Source organism: Thamnophis elegans, chromosome 2 (genome assembly GCF_009769535.1).
Source record: "Thamnophis elegans isolate rThaEle1 chromosome 2, rThaEle1.pri, whole genome shotgun sequence".
Classification (NCBI taxonomy): Eukaryota; Metazoa; Chordata; class Lepidosauria; order Squamata; family Colubridae; genus Thamnophis; species Thamnophis elegans.
In genome coordinates, this window is record NC_045542.1 from 11,396,141 (window position 1) to 11,417,442 (window position 21,302).

A 21,302-nucleotide genomic window follows, 5' to 3' on the forward strand; every position below is an offset into this window, starting at 1 on the left:
TTTTGAGTAATATATATATTATATATATATGTGTTGTATTTGTGCTGATAAATAAATAAAGGGAGATTAGTATAGATCTATTTCAAGCTATTTAGCTCTCATCAGCTAGCCATACCGTTACTGGGATTCGAACCTGGGCTGTATTACATATTAGGCAGATGTGTTAACCACTAAGCCACAAGGTTCTCCTCTTTTATCAGCTGAGCCAGGGAAATAGGTACATATTTAGTGTCACAACCCCTGGTATGCCCAAATATGGGAGGAAGCCTACTGCTTCCTTTCTCTGTCTATCGGCTCATCGTGAGAGACCATCCAGACAGAAACCCAATATTTTTACTGTTGCCTTTGTTACATTTGTGTTGCATTTGTGCTGATAAATAAATAAAGGGAGACTAGTATAGATCTATTTCAAGCTATTTAGCTCTCATCAGCTAGCCATACCCTTACTGGGATTCGAACCTGGGCTGTATTACATATTAGGCAGATGTGTTAACCACTAAGCCACAAGGTTCTCCTCCTATCAGCTGAGCCAGGGAAATAGGTATGTGTTATGATGAGCCGATAGACAGAGAAAGGAAGCAGTAGGCTTCCTCCCATATTTGGGTATACCAGGCGTTATGACACTAAATACATACCTATTATATATAATAGGTATGTGTGTATGTATATGTATGTGTATATGTATGTCTATATGTATGTGTATATGTATATATTATATATATATATGGAAAGATGAAGAAACCCCCACCACCAAGTGAGCCAGCCAGAGCACTGAGGAGACAATGCAAAGAAAAACTCCCCTGGCAATTGTGAGGCAAGGAGGAAATTTTACTGGACTTACCCTATTGATCCTCTGAGGAAATAAATCTGCTGTACCCTAAAGCTCCCATAAATCTAACCTTCACATAGTTGGCATGTACAAATGGGTGAAGGCTAGGCTAGAAGAAAACTATTTGCCTTTAAGGAAGAATCTGGTCAAAAATTCCAGAGAGAGTAAAAGAAGGAAATACCATCCTTTACTCCAAAAAGAGATTTATGTGTTTGTTTATTTATCCACATATTTCCTTCCATTCTGTCTTGCTCAATCTCTCCTAAATATCACCTGACTTACTTCTTACTGCATGTATGGGGAGAAGTAACTAGACGATGGGATTTGTAGGTCATTATATAATGATGCACTGAAATGTCCTCACAATACACTACTTTGATAACATTTAAGGATTGGCACTCAGACTTTTAAAGATTTGTTCATGCTGCAAAAGATGCAGAAATGGAATATGGGAAGGAGTTTATAAAGGGATACTTACATGTAAAAGGGCACTAGCTGCATAGGTCACAATGATGGCCGAGAAGGTCCCCAGTTTCAAGGAGTTCTTAAAGACATCTGAAATAGATGGAATTGGTCAGCAGAGTCATTTCTCTTGGCCTCCCCAAAAACCCAGACCATCGTTCCAATCATTAAGGAATTATATGTCCAGCTCCTCTATGGGACTGAGCTATTAGCAACATTTTGGAAGCCACTGGTATCTCTCAAACCATTGGCTTTCATAAAAACATGACCTCTGAAGAGCACCCGGAGGCTCCAGCTGGTCCAGAATGCAGCTGCGGGTTGTCATGGGGTGCTCCCATGCTACATCCCTTTTAGGCGGCCTGCACTGGTTGCCGGTTGTTTTCTGGGTGCGATTCAAGGTGTTAATTATGATCTTTAAGGTGCTCCATGGCTTAGGCACAGGGTACTTGTGAGACAGCCTACTGCCACCGGTAGCCTCCCACCATCCAGTGCGATCCCACAGAGTTGGCTTCCTCAGGGTGCCATTGGCCAGGCCGTGTTGGCTGGCGACCCCCAGGGGGAGAGCCTTCTCTGTGGGAGCGCCTTCCCTTTGGAATGAGCTGCTCCCGGAGCTTTGCATAATCCCCGACCTCTGATCCTTCTGGCGCGCCCCAAAAACATGGCTTTTTCAGCAAGCCGGCCTGGCCTGAATAGAATAAATTAAATTGTTAATTTTAAATTGTTAATTTTAATTTAATCCTAAATTTGATTTAAATTGTCAATTGAAGGTTATTGGATTTTCTATTTAATCTTTTTTAACTTTTGTTATATGTGTTTTTATGTTGTATGCCGCCCTGAGTCCTTTGGGAGAAGGGCGGCATATAAGTCCAATCAAACCAAACCAAACCAAACCAATTTTCAATTTAATTTTCAATTTATTAGTATTTGTATGCCGCCCACTCCCACTGGGACTCTGAAGAGAGTTTCATTCCATCTAATGGTTTCTTGCACCCATGGCTTTTGTGACCTTAAGCTGCTTAAAAGCATGTACGCTGATGATCATCAAGTTCCTGGTAACGAATCCTGAAGGTTAATAATACCTGATTATTTCCTATTTCTGGCTTAAGGTTATTGCTGATCAAGATCAGATTTCATAGGAGACACTGCATCTCTTGACACAGATTAGCAAAATAGACAATTATTGGGGATTTCTCAAAAATACATTTGTACATTTTTTACACCTATGAAATTAGAATCCCATCACCAGTGATGTAGGGGTGTGTGTGTGTGTGTGTATGTGTATTGCTTCTATCATGCAATTTCACAGTTCTCCACATGCTGCAACTGTCAGGCCTGAAGTTATATTCCTTTTAGGATATTTGGCCTGCCACACTCTCTATTATTTTTCTATGCTGTTTCATTAGTGTAGTAATTGGGAGGGGAAATAGTAAATAGAGTTGTAGAATGTGTTGTTGTCATTCCTTTCTAGAAGCCCAAGGTCATTCTTTGTCTCTGCACCTGACCGGAACTAGATGGGTGGAAATGCCAGCGTAGCAGAGGAAGATTGGACCATGTGATGAACTTGTGAGTGTGGGGGCAAGATCTTGAACTTTCAACCAGGTGGGAACCCAGGAAGTTTTCAGATTCGGGATTCCACAGATTGTGCCAACATGTCTGTCTTATTAAATTGGAACTTTAAGGATAGCTATGCCTTGGACTCTGATTTAATTCTGCATGATATTTGGAATGCTGACAGCAACACAGACACAGTCCTACAGAAGCAGGCTTCTCAGAAGTGATTCTAAAATCATGTGTGACATCTAGGAAGGCAGCCCGATAGCTTCAGACCATGTAAGCACGGGGCAAAATGTGGAGAACATCATGCATCTGTATGGGTAGGGCTAGCAAGCACAGCCCATAGTCCATCTGCTGTCTTACTAATCAAGTTGCTTTATCCATTCCTTAATTCACAACTCCAAAACTGTTATCACTCAAAGTGCAATGTATAATATCCTTTGTTTAATTTTGGCTTAACGTATGAACTCAGCCATTTATAAACCACGCTGAGAGCAGAAAGTGTATATGATCTGACCAAACCCATGGCTGAATCAAGCATCTTACTGCATTGAGAGAAGCAACTTAGAACTGAGGAGGAATTTCCTGACAGTTAGAACAATTAATCAGCTTGTCTCCAGAAGTTGTGAATGCCCCAACACTGGAAGTCTTTAAGAAGATGTTGGATAGCCATTTGTCTGGAATGGTATAGGATTTCCTGCCTAGGCAGGCGGTTGGACTAGAAGACCTCCAAGGTCTCTTCCAACTCTGCTATTGTATTGTATTGTATTGCATTGCAATTCACTTAGAAACGTCTGAAAGTTAAAACCATCGCTAGTCTACTTCTGCACTTACTGAAAGACACATAAAAATAGGAAGCATCTAGCCTAGCTTTTCTTCATCCTGATTTTTTAGATGTATTCCCATCACCTCAGCCAATATAAGCATTATTGAAACCTCTTAGTAAGAAGAACACAAATACAAATGAAGAACCAGAAATATAACCTCCTCCATCTGATGGAGTCATTGACAGGATTTTAGGCGCAGGCACTTAAAGCTAAGAGCTCCACTCAGAACACACAAAGTGTCCTAAAGACAAGGCAGATATAAGCATTCTCACAGGAGTTTAGCCATCGTGACATAGGCAGGTTCCAGCCGGTTACCACTTCCACCATAGAACGTGGCAACTCCACCTTCAGAGGATGAGACACTGTCAGGTCCCTAAAAAGGAGAAATGAATTAATAATTACTTGGGGCAGAATGCAGGGAGTATCAAGGATCTATTGAGCTCGAATTGTCCAACTAGCATAGTTAAAAAGATGTGAAGCCCCTGGGGTCTTTTCTATCTTAGCAGGAACGCGCTCTACATGGGGCTACCCTTGAAAAGCCTTCGGAGACTGCAGTTAGTCCAGAATGCAGCCGCACGAGCGATATTGGGTGCACCGAGGTACACCCACGTTACACCTGTCCTCCGCGAGCTGCACTGGCTACCAATTGGTCTCCGACGCAATTCAAGGTGTTGGTTATTATCTTTAAAGTCCTACATGGCTTAGGGCCAGTGTACCTTTGAGACCGCCTACTGCCACATACCTCCCAGCGGCCAATAAGATCCCACAGATTGGGCCTCCTTCAGATGCCGTCAGCCAGACAGCGTTGACTGCGGGCCCACGGAGGAGAGCCCTCTCTGTGGCTGCTCCGACTCTTTGGAATCAGCTACCCCGAGATCCGGACCATACCCACTCTCATGGCCTTCAGGAAAGCTGTAAAAACCTGGCTGTTCCGGCAGGCCTGGGGCTGTTGACCTCACTGTTGAGGTCCAGCCCCGATTAGAATGAATGTATGTGGTGTTGCGATTTTAAACCGTTTTTTTCTTTCTCTCTTCTTTCTCTTTTTTGTAAGCCGCCCGGAGTCCTCTGGGATTGGGCGGCATATAAATTTTATTAAATAAATAAATAAATAAATAAATAAATAAATAAAACCTTAGAAATTGTCTGATGGTGGCTGCTCCAGGAAAGTGGCTTGAATATAAAAAATAACAGGCTATAGAATCTGGAGCAAACAATGTATTTGTTTTAAAAATTGGAATGAAAGGATTCAGCTTTGTGGTTCCCATGGAAATCACCCCCAAACATCTCAAGAACAAGTAAAAAGAAAACAGGTGGACAGTCTTTTTCAAGTTATGGACTACCATCAGTCTTCTGAAACCCCTGAGGACCAATAGTTACATAAGCAAGTGCACCAACATCAATTCAGTTCTGTTTCTCCCACAACATTGCAGTTAACCTTATAATCAATTGATTTACAATTTTGAAATACTGTATTATTAATAATCACATATGCATTAAGCAACAAAACTATGTTTCTAATTAAGCAGGCAACTATTCTGTCCTTCTGGATGAAATCATCATCTGGATGATTTCCTCAATTAAATTAACATGGCAGCTTTTTTTTTCAGTAGCTTCCATAACTTGAAGAGTGATTTTAGAAAACCACTGTGGGAAAGGACACCTTGAAGCAAAGAATATGTGATAAGAATTATTTTTTAAATTTTATTGGTTGCTTTTTTTTTTTTTTTTTTTTTGCACCTAGGAGTCATGCACATCACCTTAAGCTCATTGGAGAAAAGCTGAGAGAAAGATCCAAAGAAGACCAGGAATAAAATCAGTAACAAATGTGAGAGGATTACCAAAATCTAAAAGAAAAATGATTTTTTACTTCATTCTTAAAACATATCATACTAGACACTTCATTAGACTAGGCTTTTATAGCAATAGCAGTTAGACTTATATACCGCTTCATAGGGCTTTCAGCCCTCTCTAAGCGGTTTACAGAGTCAGCATATTGCCCCCAACAATCCGGGTCCTCATTTTACCCACCTTGGAAGGATGGAAGGCTGAGTCAACCTTGAGCCGGTGAGATTTGAACAGCCGAACTGCTGAACTGCAGTCAGCTGAAGTAGCCTGCAGTGCTGCACTGTAACCACCGCGGCTCTTATATATTTTAACACGTTTCCGATTTGCCTTCTTTGTTCCCAATTGTGCTTTGAGAATTTGAAGCTTATAAGCAAAGGATTCCAGGCGCCATCTTTCATCCCCTCTTACCATTTCAAATTCTCCTTTTCCTCTGTAAAACCTGATCCTGCCAGAGTGGCTGTTGTCTCAGATAGAAAGCCAACAAAGTAATTGCTGAAATGGAAGGAACTGGCACTCTCGTAAGCCCTGAGCCACCTGAACATAAGAAGAGATGGGAATTTAGAAACTCACGAATTATTTGCACACCTGATTTTCCAAGAGAAGTTTAAGGTCCTCTGTGGAGACTTACCTCATTAAACTACTCCTGGCATGCACGAGAAAGGAAAGGAAAGAAGAGAAGTCAAACAAAAAACAAGTAAGGAATAAATCAACACACTGGTTAGAGACTATTGTATGTATTGACAGTTTGTTAAAGTCCCTACGTGAATTTTGAAAGGAAAAAAGCAAGGTTCTAGTTGCAACTCACTGACACACACACACACAGCAAAATATTTTGAAATAATAGATGAGGAAATAGGGGATGAGGAAAAACAGATGGATTTAATGGCTCCAGATTTTCCCTTCCTATGCTATGTAGCATGAAAAGATTAAAATAAATTTGCATGCTGATGTTCATTTGACATAAGTCACACGGGCTTCTAAATTATAGCCATTTTTTCAAAAAGGCAGAAATGCATGAAAATGTTTAGCTACCTCTGGCCAAATTGTATGTTTCAATAAATCTCTTAAGTGAACGGAAATTGTACATGGAACAAAATTAAACATGTCTTCTGCAAATTTGAGTGCAAACTTACTATTTATACAGCTTTACTTTACACATACGTATAAAGAAAATAGCAAACATAATAGATGCAAAAGTTGCATTCAGAATTTGTAATACTCCTTTGGCTGAAATAACAGCTTCCAAATATTCCTAGATTTCCTTTCATTCGTTACGTATTTGAGATCTCCCCACAGAATCTAGCTATAAATGTTTAATGGTGCGTACATATATAGACTTCATTCATGATGCCAGATTGCTACATGGTGCAATACTGCTGTTGTAGGTAGGTAAAGGAGTCCCTGCAGATTTTACTCCACTAAATATAGGGGGTGGTGCTCATCTCTGTTTCAAGGCCATTGAGCCAGAGCTGTCTGAAGACATTTCCATCATCATACAGCCAGCATGACATGACAGTGCACTGTTACCTTCCCACCGAAGTGGTACCTATTTATCTACTCGCATTCACATGCTTTCAAAACTGCTAGGTTGGCAGGAGGTGGGTGGGGCGAGGACTGAAGCTCACCCCATCAAGCAGATGAAAAGAAAAGGGGCATTGTGTTGTATGTTAAAGACCATATCGATTCTAAATTGGTGTATACTGATGGGGAGGGTAAACTTTTAATGGTTGAATTGAAATTTGGTCGATATAAAATTTTGCTGGTGGCCATATACGCACCGAATGACAACCAAAGTACTTTCTTTAGAAAGTTGCATCTAAAAATTGCAGAGTTAGGCTATGACCACATATGTGTGGTGGGTGATTATAACGCGGTGGCAGATAGGACAATGGATTATAACCCAGGAAACATCCAAAAGGGGGGGAAATTAAGAGAAAGGAGGAGAGTTCTCCCCAAAAGCTTTGAAGACATGAGGGAGGAATATGAATTAAAGGATGTATGGCGTGAACTCCACCCACAGAAACAACAATTTACTTTCTTTTCACATAGACATCAATCCTGTTCTAGGATCGACATGGCCTGGTTGACATCAGAAATTGGGGACTTGATTAAGGAAGCAGCAATTGAGGTTAATACCTGGGCTGATCATAATCCACTCTTATTGGTGTGGAAAGGAGTAAGGCAGGGGAGGAAGAGAAGGTGGATGATGAATACAGAGATAGTGAAAGAACAAGAATTTCAGCAAATGTTTAAAAGGGAAATGAGGTTTTTTTTTGAAGAAAATAGGAAAGGAGTAACTCCACAAATACTTTGGGATATGGCCAAGGCTTATATGAGAGGCCTAGCTATTAAATATACAACAGGCACACACAGGAAAAAATTAGAAGAGAGGGCAAAATGGGTAGCTAAACTGGAGGTGGTAGAAAAAGCCTTGCAACAGAACCCACTAGATGATAGGAAAAAAGAAGAAATGGCTAGAATTAAGCACGGGATCTCTCTTCTAGACCAGGAGGATGTTGCTCGGAAACTTAGGGGGATTAAGCAAAGCTTTTTTGAGCATGCTAACAAACCGGGCTGTTGGCTCTCTTATAGACTTCGAAAAGAAAGAGAGAGCAGACGTATAGCTCAACTGCAGAATAGAAACCAAGGGGGAGAAACAGGAAATTATCCAAGGTTTTTTTCAGCAACTATATAGTAGGGAAGAAATTTCTGAGGACCAAATTAAGGAATTTTTAGACAATGCAAATCTACCCAAGATCTCAAATGAAGCAAAAGGGGTACTGAACCAAAAGATAACAATAGATGAATTAGAAAAGGCAGTCAAAAAAATGGAAAACAACAAAACTCCTGGCATGGATGGTTTGCCAGTTGAAATCTATAAATCTTTTTTGGAAATCTTAGGACAAGAGATGATAGTAATATTTAATGCTGTCTTGACGGATTCTATCGCACCGAAATCATGGGCTGAGGCCTATATAACCCTTTTGCCTAAAGCTGGAGCTGACCGCACCCAAATTAAAAACTATAGGCCCATTCACTTTTGAATGTGGATTATAAAATCTTTGCAGCTATACTGGCAGATAGACTTAAATTCTTCCTTAACAAATTTATACACCCTGATCAGAACGGCTTCCTGCCGTCAAGGCATTTGAAAGATAATGTTAGAATTATTTTGGATGCCTTAGAATATTATGAAGCTCAGCCGGATAAACAAGTGGCCTTTATGTTTCTTGACGCACAAAAGGCTTTTGATCGGGTAAATTGGAACTTTATGTTGTCACAATTAGAAAATATGAAGTTTGGAGAAAACTTCTTAAATGCAATTCGGGCAATTTATGTACGACAAACCGCGACATTATTGGTAAATGGAGAAGAGGCGGGTGATATTGAGATTGGTAAAGGCACAAGACAAGGATGCCCGTTATCCCCCCTACTGTTTATCCTCACATTAGAACCCCTTCTTAGAATAGTGAGGAGTGACACACAAATTAAAGGGTTACGAGCTAAAAGCTCAGGAATTTAAGGTTCAGGCTTTCGCCAATGACCTTGTTTTTATCCTGGAGGATCCTATGGCTTCTGGGATACAACTTTTACGTAAAATAGAGGAGTACGGTAGGATAGCGGGGCTACGCATAAACAAAGAGAAGACAAAACTGTTAATTAAGAATATGACTCTGAACCAGAAAAGGGAAGTACAAAGCCTGCTAGGGATTAACATGGCCCATAAAATACAATACTTGGGAATTTGGCTCACGGAGAGATGTTCCTCTATCAAGGTAGATAACTATATGAAATTGCTACAGCAAGTATCTAAAGATATGACTAATTGGAGTGGTAAACAACTGTCTTTGATGGGCAGGATTGCGACAGTCAAGACATATGTATTACCAAAATTTTTGTTTCTGTTTCAAACGGCACCAACTAAATTGGACAATTTTTTTTTTAAATCTTTGGAGACAATAGTGGCTCGATTTATATGGCAAGGCAAGAAAGCACGAATTAAAGCCCAAATATTGCAAAAACGTAGAGAACTGGGAGGCTTCGGAGTACCCAACTGGGAAGCATATTATAATGCAGCAATTATGACATGGGTGAAGGATTGGGTGATGTTGAGTAGAAGGCGCCTATTGGCTATAGAGGGACATGACCTCCCTCAGGGATGGCATGCCTCCCTCTGGCAAGAAAGAGACACCCCCCCATAGGTACTTCATGGGACATTATATTCGGAAGATTTTGATGGGGGTCTGGGAAAAGATGAGAAAAAAATACTATCTTAGGGTTCCGTGCTGGTTGGCACCATTAGAGGCCTTAACGCATCCCAGTGTATTTAACTGGACAAGAAACATAACATATAAAGACATCATGACAGAAGATGGCAACATGAAAACAAAGATGGAATTAGAGCAGCAGGGCAGGAATCTGGAATGGTGGGAATATTTACAGGTTAGAAACAGGTTTAAAAGCGATAAGGTACGGTTTGGGATCTACCCAAACCCTCAGGGGCTAGATAAGATCTTGTTTGGTGGAGACAAGAAAATGTTATCGAAGATTTACCAATTTTTGACCTGCCAAGATGCTAATGAAGAGATGGATAAAAGCCTTCTAATAGCATGGGAGAGAAACTTTGGCTATGAAATTGAAATGGGCAAATGGTGGGATCTATGGAGTAAGACCATTAAACTTACAATATCTACAGCATTCAAAGAAAACATATACAAGATGGTTTATAGGTGGCACTTCCCCCCAATGAGGTTAGCCAAGATGTTCCAGGGGTTATCTCCATTGTGTTGGAAATGTGGAAGAAAGGATGGCACATTCTACCATATTTGGTGGTCCTGTACTGAGGCCACGAAATACTGGAAAAGGATTAAAAAATGGCTAAAAGAGGTTACCGGGGCAAACATGGAATGGAGACCCGAGAACCTTCTACTAAGCATTAAACCAGAAAACATGAGCAGTTCAATATGGCATTTGAGCCTACATATAATTGTGGCCGCAAGAATAACTTATGCACAATTTTGGAAATCCACTACCATACCGCCGGAAGATGCTATAATTAAAAAGATCTATGAATGTGCAGAAATGGACAGAATGACGGGTTGGCTGAGGGACAAAGGAGAAACGGAACATTACCTTAGCTGGAACTTATGGTATATGTGGGCGACAAGGAGAACAGCAGGGACTTAAAATGGGGAAAGTTAAAAGTGAACATGGGTATTGTAATAGATCCCTGAATTTTGTAATGAGAAGATGTGGCTTAGAGACCTAACAATGAGGAAGGAAAAAAAAAGTTGGGCTGTGAATGACTGTCACCGCGGGGGGGGGGGAGGGGGGTTGTATGTTTAAAATTGTATTTGTATTTGTATGTTTTACTCTTTAAAAAATGTATAACTAATAAAGATTACTTTAAAAAAAAGAGGCAAAAATGCATGAAAATGTTTAGCTACCTCTGGCCAAATTGTATGTTTCAATAAACCTCTTAAGTGAACGGAAATTGTACATGGAACAAAATTAAACATGTCTTCTGCAAATTTGAGTGCAAACTTACTATTTATACGGCTTTACTTTACACATACGTATAAAGAAAATAGCAAACATAATAGATGCAAAAGTTGCATTCAGAATTTGTAATACTCCTTTGGCTGAAATAACAGCTTCCAAATATTCCTAGATTTCCTTTCATTCGTTACATATTTGAGATCTCCCCACAGAATCTAGCTATCAATGTTTAATGGTGCATGTATGTATATAAATGTTTAATGGTGCATGTATGTATATAAATGTTTAATGGTGCATGTATGTATATAAATGTTTAATGGTGCATGTATATATATGTATGTATGTGTATATATATAGACTTATGTATGTGTATATATATATAGACTTCATTCATGATGCCAGATTGCTACATGGTGCAATACTACTGTTGTAGGTAGGTAAAGGAGTCCCTGCAGATTTTACTCCACTAAATATAGGGGGTGGTGCTCATCTCTGTTTCAAGGCCATTGAGCCAGAGCTGTCTGAAGACATTTCCATCATCATACAGCCAGCATGACATGACAGTGCACTGTTACCTTCCCACCGAAGTGGTACCTATTTATCTACTCGCATTCACATGCTTTCAAAACTGCTAGGTTGGCAGGAGGTGGGTGGGGCGAGGACTGAAGCTCACCCCATCAAGTGACACTTGGACCTCGAACTTGGGCTGCCAGCTTTCCAGCCAACAAACCCCAGTGCATCTTAACCCCCGACTCACCACACTGCCCTTATTACTGTTGTAGGGAGAGGATGAAATTCAGTTCGGGGAAAGGAGGTTCAAGGCCCTTAAAGAAGAGTATCTGGTGAGACCTGCAACTGACTTAATCCAGACGAGCTCATGCAAGCCAACCAGGGCTATGAATTTTAACTCCTCTCAAATAACTTCCCCTGGTTGAATAGTTCATATACTTTAGCAATCTAGAACTGGGTCCTCTGGGATAAAGTAACCTTTCCTAGCAAGTCATATCATACAAGCTGAGATATGCTAGAAATTTCCTTGTCTCAATTTCTATTACATTTTTCTAGGATTGTTTAGATTCAAGACTCATCTCCTGATCTACCACAAGTCTCACAAAAAACCTCCTGCTCCCATGTAAAACTAGAATTTTAAGAAGATTTTCTGGCGATTATGTGACAAGATCTCCCCTGTTTGACTCCATTTTTTTGCTCTCAATCTAATTACTCTTGCCTTTCTCCCCCACGCTTCCTTAAACAAAAAAACAATTGCTTTTTCTCCCTCCTGGCAAGCTAGACATTGATTAGATTCTGTAGAAAACACTGCATTAGAGGCATTTCCTCTTCTGGGCTAGACCAAGCCTGATGGATGAGGTGGGGGTTTCTTTGGTGATTTTAAAAGAATTATTTTTTCCCAGGAAGAAAATCAAAAAGGCCTTTTCCAGGTTTTCCATTGCACCTCTAATAGTTTCTCAGCCAGAAATGGGCATAATGGCAATTGCAGTTAACTGCACCTGGAGATACACACCTGAGGAATCTGCTTTTTTAAAAAAAATATGCAATATAGCCTTTTTCTCCATACAGGTAATCCTTGATTTACGGCCACTATAGGATAGGAAAATCTATCAATAAGCAGTGTGATTGTTAATTGAGGCATCGGGTGACGGCAGCCAATTTTATGACCTTTTTTTGCCACAGTCATTAAACACATCATCGTGGTCATTAAGTGAGTCACAACTTATGACCTTATCTGCCGGCTTCCCAATGATTTTGCTTGTCAGAAGGTAGGTGTCAAGGTGGCAAATGGCAATTACGTGACCAAGGGACACTGCAGCCGTCATAAATGTATGATGGTTGCCAAGCATCCAAATCACGATCGTTGTGAGGATCAGTCGTCACTTTTTTCCTCATAACTTCGAATGGTTGCTAAACAAATGGTCATAAGTTGAGAGCTGCCTATAAATATAATGCCCTTCTCTCTGGCTGTTTTCCTGCAAGTAAACAAGTCAGATTGCAGATTTTTCCAGCTAAGAATTAGTCTATGAATATGAGCAGAGATGGACTAATACTACATGCTAATTCCAGTCATGGAATCTATTGAAGTAATGACAAATAATATTTGGGGAAAGCAGGATGCCCTGTGGCATGAAGAGTCACTTGGATTTTAAATTTGTTATACTTTTTACAGGCAAAGTAGTTGCTGTTAAAGCACTGACTTCTGAAATATATTCCAACTGATATCTTATGCCAAGTTAGGTTCTAATGTCTTACCTCAGAACCCGTGAGGTGGCATTTCCTTCTCAAGAAACCAATGGAGTTCCATTTGGATCTAGAAAAAGTCCATTCTGGAGTGTATGCTTCCAGCTGAGCAATCTGCTCTCTAGTGAGAAAGTCTCCGTGGATAGACTGATTAGCAATACCAATAGCAATAGCAGTTAGACTTATATACCACTTCATAGGGCTTTCAGCCCTCTCGAAGCGGTTTACAGAGTCAGCATATTGCCCCAACAATCCGGGTCCTCATTTTACCCACCTTGGAAGGATGGAAGGCTGAGTCAACCCTGAGCCGGTGAGATTTGAACAGCCGAACTGCAGAACTGCAGTCAGCTGAAGTAGCCTGCAGGGCTGCATTTAACCACTGCGCCACCTCGGCTCTTGTCTGCTTTTCTGCTTTCCCATAATAGCTGCTGTGCCAAGAATGCACCTATTTCTTTAGTTTAGGGATGACCATAGTATTATTTGTTTATTTGTTTATTTGATTTGTATTAGGGGGATGAAGCATATATTCACTTGGGTAGGCTATTTGGAGCTGGGATGTGTTGACTTTTCATAGGCCTTCTTCTTCTCCAACAACCAGTGGAGTTCCATAATGTTGTCTAACAATTTCTTAGCAGCTTTATTCTACTAAAGGGAAATCTGTTTTTCAGCCATCTTCTCAGTAAAAATGTCTTTCAAATTTTACTAATGTTCTAAGGAAGTGTGATAGCATAATAAGAATAAAATGTAATTGTTTGTGTTTATGGATTGTGCTCAGACTTTTGCCACCACATTATCTAACATGACAAATTGTCAAAATTGGCTGTATGTAAGATATATAACACCTCTGCAATGGAGGAATAGAACCCCTGAATGGCTTCAAGGAAATAAGGCAGACCTATACATGCTGATAGACCAAAGCTACCATAGGAGAGACTAATGCAGCAATCTATGCCTACAGGCCACAGGCAAGATTAGAGCAGTGGTGGGTTTCAAAAAATTTTCGAACCTACTCTGTGGGTGTGGCCTCCTTTGTGGGAGTGGCTTGCTAGCCATGTGACCTGGTGGGAGTGGCTTGCCAGCCATGTGTTTTCTCTCTCTCTCTCTCTCTCTTTCCTTCCTTTTGTCTCTCTGTCCCTTTTTCCTTTTTTTTTCTTTCATCTCTCTCACTTTTTCTTTCTTTTTTCTTTTTTTATTTCTTTCTTTCTTTCTCTTTCTCTTTCTGTGTGTGTGTGTGTGTGTGTGTGTGTCAGTGGTGGGTTTCAAAAAAATTTGGAACCCTCTTCTGTAAGTGTGGCCGGCTTTCCAGGTCCACTGGTGGAACCTCTTCTAACCGGTTCGGTAGATTTGACGAACCAGTTCTACCGAATGGGGCGAACTGGTAGGAACCCACCTCTGGATTAGAGACTTCTGAAGATATATTGTGTCACATGATGAGCCCTAATGACTTGATGCCAATGTGCTACAAGACCACAACTGGCTGGGTCACAAACATCTCTGACATAAGCTTGAAAGAAATCTCATTATCACAATGTTCCCAATAAATTGACAGAACAAATGTTCTAGTGGTGAGATGTAGACAACAGTCATGTAGATGTCAAGAATTGTGAATGAGATGTCTGACCAGGGAAGAACCCAACTGCTATCATCTAAGTCATATTACCTGCTTCTGCGCTTCCTGTCACGAGGGATGTGATCCCAATGAGAGAAAGCAAGGGAGGAGAGAGAAGGGTTAAACAAAATTAAAGTTGGTAGAAAATTGAGAAAAAAGAAGTTCATTAAGTACATTCTGAATTATATTTTTTTCTGAAAAAGCACCTCCTGAGAAAGGTAAACTACATGTGAGAAAAGAATGACATACACAACTTTTCCCCATGCTGTTGAAAGATGCCACAATTGTTTGAGCTTCTCTTGACCTCTCAACTGTTAAACCCAAAATGTGAAGTCAGCTAACCAGAGATTTACTGAGGTGGATGAGCTACAACTTCCAGGATCTCTCCGTTGCTGACTGGCATTGATGGGAGTTGGAGTTCCTTACTCCTACATTAAAATGTCTCAATATTCCTTGGATTTTCTGTTTCATGCAAGTGTAGGATTACACAACATTCAAATATCAGAACTACAAGCTTCAGTATGGTTCTTATCCTCTTTTTTTCACAATAAGATAAACAAGATGTGGTTTAGACATACATGATCAGCATAGATAAAATCGCCTACAATTTAATTGTAGGAAATCCCACGTGGATTTGCTGTAGCCCGAGTGTTCACATAGACAAATGCTCAGCTCTCTACCACAGAACTATATTTAATCTGATGATGAAAGCCATTATATAAGCCATTAAGAACCCTTGGCTGAAGAGAAAGATTTTCTCTGTCCTAATCAACTTAATGTCTTTTTTTTTGCCTGAGGAAGCACAATGGTAAATGGTGCTTCCCTCAAGTCATTTTTCACTTCTGAGACACAATATCCGGCAAGAATCTCTACTTGATTGTAAAGAGGAACGCGAAATTAAACAGCTAACAATCTGTTGTTTTCTTTTTTTCATCAGACCCAAGATTAGGTGCTTGAGGCACTATACCAATCCAGATATCACAATCGTCTTCAGTGCATGATGACACCCTATTAAAAACATTCTGACAGTCAAGAGGCATTTCAGAACGTACTGGCATATAACCACAACACTCCTTAAACAGTACTTTTTAGAATGAAAGTCTGAGGGAATTAAAATGGCCTGCTACTTCCGAACTATCCATGTAAAGCTAGTGATCTGCATAAAAATGAGCTGACATTTCAAGGGCATAGCTGGACAGCTGATTCTATTCCATTTCCTTTCATCCAGTGCTGATAGCACCATAAAGCCAACCCCAAAATAAGTCAAGGGAATTCTAAAAGTCCTTTTAAAAATATTAAACCCCAAATGTGTCTTGCCACAGCTAAAAATCCAGAGGTATTACTGGAAGAGGATTGATAGAGCCATTAACTTAGATAAGAAACTTCAAAACATTTCATTTTTATATTTCTCAAGGTTTTTTTCTAAAGTTTTACTTGATTTTTAATTCAGATTTGGTGTTTGAAGGCTCCTTTAGCTCTGCTGGCAAGCTTCCTTAACAAGCTCATTTCCAGTTGTGGGAACGTATGGGAAAGGGAGTCTTAGAACATCAATTCAAAGCAAGACACTTACTTCCTGAGTTGCCTGTAGCTGTAGAGGGGTATGAAGTATGAGAAGAGATAGGGAGCCACGCAGGTAGACATGATGAGGCACACAAGGCAGAGGAAGAAGCTCAGAAAGACCTTCTGAAACCAGGAGAAAGTCTATGTGGAAAGAACCAAAACCAATCATTATGTAATAAGCATCCTCTGTGCGCATTCCAGACACGGTAGTTTTTCATTCCCATGCATCTCCATCAGCCACAAAGCAATCCCCATCATTTTATATACAATCCCATTCATAGATGCACAGGATCCCTTCCAAAATTAAGCCCCAGTAGAAGGAGGAGATTTCTGAAGTCGTGGGAAGCAAAATTATATAAACTAATAATATAAATGAAATGAAAACTGAGTGCTGCTATCATGGTTTGTGGGAAAGACTTTGGGAGATGAGGGGTAGAATTGTTGTCTAGGGAATGATCAGATAAAAGAGGGAGGGAGCCCACAGCGGAGAAATGGGCAGAGAAAGGAATTTAGAAAGGATCTGCCCTAATTTATCAGGCGGTAAAGAAAGATAGTGGAAGATTTGTACCTTCAGACTTGCAAGATTCTGTTAAAAAAAACCTTTACAATAATGTAGTGTTGGCTCATCTTGTGCAGTGGTTCCCAAACTTGGCAACTTTAAGACTTGTGGACTTCAACTCCCAGAATTCTCCAGCCAGCAGAGTTCTGCTGGCTGGAGAATTCTGGGAGTTGAAGTCCACAAGTCTTAAAGTTGCCAAGTTTGGGAACCACTGATCTTGTGTGTTTCCCATCTGCTCCACCTGGGTGGCTGATAATTGTCTAGAGATATGCTAATGGTGGAATTAGCATATAAATAAATGTGTAAATAAGAATTAATTATATTTTAAATAAATTCATTTTCATTTAATTGTGAACTTTTTTACTTCCCACTTCTTCGTTCCCGCCCACCTGAGTTTTGTAATGGGGCCCTTAGCAAATCCCTCAAAGATTGAGTGCATCCCTCCCCACTCCCCCCCCTAAAGATGGTACAATCCTCTCTTAATGGAACAAGCCACCTCAAGCTGGGAGAGGGTGAACTAGAGGAAGGGTTGCACTTTGGAGAAATACTTCATGAACATATCTTTGAAGGGTTGGAATAGTGTTCAACATTCCACTTTACTGTTTCTCCTCTACCTAAGAAAGACTGAAATACCGTATTTTTCAGAGTATAAGACGCACCTCCCCCCCCAAAAAGAGGGTGAAAATTTGGGTGCTTCTTATACACTGAATGTAGCCCCACCCACCCGCTGGCCCACACCCTCTGCCCCCCAGCAATTAGCTCCTTGCAGCAAACAGGGAAAATGGGGCTTGCAGAGGTGGCAATGGCAATCCTGCAGCCTGAAACAGCTGATGATCGAGAGGCCCATGCTGAAATTGAAAGTGAAACTTGCTGTTTGCTGCAGGGAGGCAAATTGCTGAGAGGCAGAGGCAGATTTTTTTTTCTTATGCTAATCAGGCTGTTTGCTGCAAGGAGGAAAGTCAATAACTGTAAATGCCTATAGAATGTTCAAATTATTACACTTATTTTTTTAAAGACAGCTTTATTATTGTTCTAGACAACTTAACAAAATGAAGAAGCTTTTTAAAATAAATGCTTGATTTGAAGAGGCCCAGTGCTATTGTATCTTCTTTTAAATAGCGGAGAATAACATATACTTCCAGAAAGCCACATCAATTTTAACAGCTTCTGTACAAGTATGGTCTGAAATATAACAGTGTCCTGTTGTCTAATTAGACACTGACTTAGTCATGTTTGGAGCAGATCTATTTAAATAATTAGGAGAAGTTAGTGTGACGACATTAGCAGTTAGACATTTAAGAAAACTTTCTGGCATTAATATACTGTCACAAGATACATTTCTCCAATTCTATGGGTTAGACACACATGCACCAAAATACACCACAAATAGTGTATATTGTCTGTGCTGTTTGCTATTTGTTGCAAGGAGGCAAATTGCTGGGAGGCAGATTTCCCCCCCTTGTTTTCCTCCCCAAAAGCTAGGTGCGTCTTATACTTTGGAGCGTCTTATACTCTGAAAAATATGGTATGTAGGCAGAATGCTATCCAACTACTTAGTAAATATATGGCTGCTTCTATTCTGGCCAATGAAAGAAAACAAATAATCAGTTCACATAATCATTTCATAAACATAATTGTAGCATGGTTTCTATAAAAAATAGAGATCCTTCATTCTCCATGGCCCAAACTTTACCAACTATGAGTTTAAATAGAACTCTGTCATGCCTTGATCATTTGCAACTACAGGAAGCCTATAGAAAAATGACCAAGCTGAAGGTGTTACTTTTAAGTAATCTTCGAAGTTGAAATGTGGCCCATCCTTTCCCCACCAACCAGATCTTGCCCACCACAGTCAATAATAGACATTAGAGTTCACTCACTATTTTCCTGCTCTCTACGGCCTGCAGATAGGTGCGAAAGCGGAACCAGGGTCCAAAAATAACAGTTCCAACAAAGTAGATATACCCCATGAACTCAACTGGGGATGGAATGGTTGGTACCTCGCCCCGGTCCAGATCAAAGCCCAATGACACAGCCTTCATTGCCACAATCATCTGGGCCCCTAGTGGTAGAAATGAGAGAGTGGGTCAGTGCTAACATTCTTAACAAGCAGCTTAAATAATTTGTTGCCATGGAGTAGAGTTACTAGCACAAATTATTTTTCTTTAGTCCAGCAAAGATGTTCAGTTCCAATGGTATTTACGAATGGAAGCTCGTATATAAGAAAAATATCATTCTTTCTAATAACCACGCAGTTTATAAGCCTTGATACAATTTTCTAGCTGTAAAGCTAGGAATGCTACACATGCTGAACAGTACTTTATGCTTTTGGAATGGTAGCACTTTCTTTCAATAAATAGATTTTCTGACACACCTTATCACTGTTGTGGGCCCAGCAGGAGCCAGTGGAGCTGCCACCAGACTCCGACAGCAAGGGGCCCTATGAGTCGGCTCTGGAAGATGTGGAGGACCCTGGACAAGGTTCTGACTCCAAGCAGGGCACAGAGAGACTGGTTGGCCACCAGGAGGTGCCTGAGGCCTGGAGCGGTGGTGAGAGCCAAAGGGAGCGTGCTCCCGAAGTCAAGCCTTGGAACAGTGGGGAGGAGACAAGGGAGTGTGATCCTGACATCATGCATTGGAGCAGTGGGGAGGAGACAAGGGAGTTGGTCCTAGATGCCCGGCAACAGAGGGCTAATAGGCGTAAAGAATAGTTACGCAGTTACAGGAGATAATTGAACTCAGCTGGTGGTAATTAGGCTCCTCTCAAGACTATAAAAGGAATGGCTTTCCACAAGCTCGTCGCAGGAATCAACGTATTTACTAGAGCTGGAGAGGCTATTGTGGTTATCTTGGCAGGCTGGATTGCTGCCAAGGTCTGGTCGGTGCTGGATTGCTGCCAAGGTCTAGTCTGTGTGTTAATAAATCCTTGAAATATCTTTATCCCGGCGTGCTTTGGTGTGTGAAGAGGGGGGTCAGAACAATCACATAAAAACCAGAAGATATGTGCAGAAGGATATCTGTTACTTACCTCTCATCTTATGCCAACTCACAGTGTCTACCATATGCATCTCTCTATAGATGAGGAGGTAAAAGCAGGAAACAACAAAAAAAATCATTATCTTTCGGTAATAGTCCTTTGTTTGCTATCTTTCCTTTCCCTAAGATCCAGATAAGTTTCAAAATCCTTTTCTTGCTGAACTTTCCAATTAAAAGGATCACATTCATAATTCAAGAATCATGCTACCATAACTTGCTAGTTCGCTTTCCTTGATCTCTGGCTTTTCCACTCCAAAATGTATGGACTCTTCCAGTAATTGCTATGACATTAATGTAACAGTAATCCAGTACTGCACGAACCAGAAAGATGGCTGAGAAAATATCTACAGACCCTTCACATCCTGAACATAAAACAGTTTCAACTTCTCTCTTCAGGATGCCACTAAAGGCATTGCATGGCAAAACAACTAGACACAAAGACAGATTTCCCCCACCCCATGCCATCACTCTGCTAAACACCCAACTTCTACAGCACTGATGCCTTAAAATATTTACCTGTGTAGTAGAGCTGTATTGCTATAATTGATATGCCTCTCATATTCTCATTTTTCTCATCATTCCTACTAACTTCTCCTATTGGTATCTTATGATTTATGACTTGTTTGTACCTTATGATTGATGGTTTATTGTTGTACCTTATGATGTATGATCTATGACCTCACCTTTTTTTGTATATACATTGAGAGCTTATGTACCAGACCAGAGACAAATTCCTTGTCTAATGTCCAATCACGCTTGGCCAATAAAAAATATTCTATTCTAATTCATTTTTGTCCATACTTGTTTCCGACTGTCAATTGTCGACATAGATGCCCTCCCTCCTGCAATTCCCATTGGCTTAGCAAAACAATTGGTCAGTTTTCTTGGTCCATTGGTTTAACCTCTAACTAAATTCCCACAATACACACTAAAAACCATCAAGAAGGATACAAATACACATATTGTTAACACTTAGCCCCTCTCCGTCAACTGCATGCTGCATTTTAACCAAACTTGGCTACTTATTGTGCCCTCCAAACCCCAAAGAGTCAGAAATCAGAACATTCAACCAACAAGAATGCTTATTAGTATGAATACTGGTTTCAAGATATTTCAGGTTTGGAAAGAAATAGAATACAAATCTTTGTAAAAATGCTAATAATTCGCAGCTTCTGAATTTGGAAGGAGCTAAAATGGTAGTTTATGTATGGATACTAAGAAAGATTTTTAGCTTATTGTATCTTAGCTGACTTGTTTAAAAGTTTTATT

The 21,302-nt window shown here is 40.3% G+C and overlaps 1 protein-coding gene across 1 annotated transcript in view; it reads right to left on the bottom strand.

Moving 5' to 3' along the window:
- The window catches only part of PORCN (porcupine O-acyltransferase), a 33,595-nt gene that overhangs the window by 8,079 nt on the left and 4,214 nt on the right, over positions 1 to 21,302 (bottom strand). The window contains exons 4-9 of the mRNA XM_032210858.1: positions 20,026 to 20,069; positions 18,878 to 19,059; positions 16,449 to 16,579; positions 5,926 to 6,051; positions 3,945 to 4,045; positions 1,308 to 1,384 (exon numbers count right to left, since the gene is read on the bottom strand). Coding sequence (XP_032066749.1) covers positions 1,308 to 1,384; positions 3,945 to 4,045; positions 5,926 to 6,051; positions 16,449 to 16,579; positions 18,878 to 19,059; positions 20,026 to 20,069 — 661 coding nt within the window. The remainder of the gene's footprint in view (positions 1 to 1,307; positions 1,385 to 3,944; positions 4,046 to 5,925; positions 6,052 to 16,448; positions 16,580 to 18,877; positions 19,060 to 20,025; positions 20,070 to 21,302) is intronic.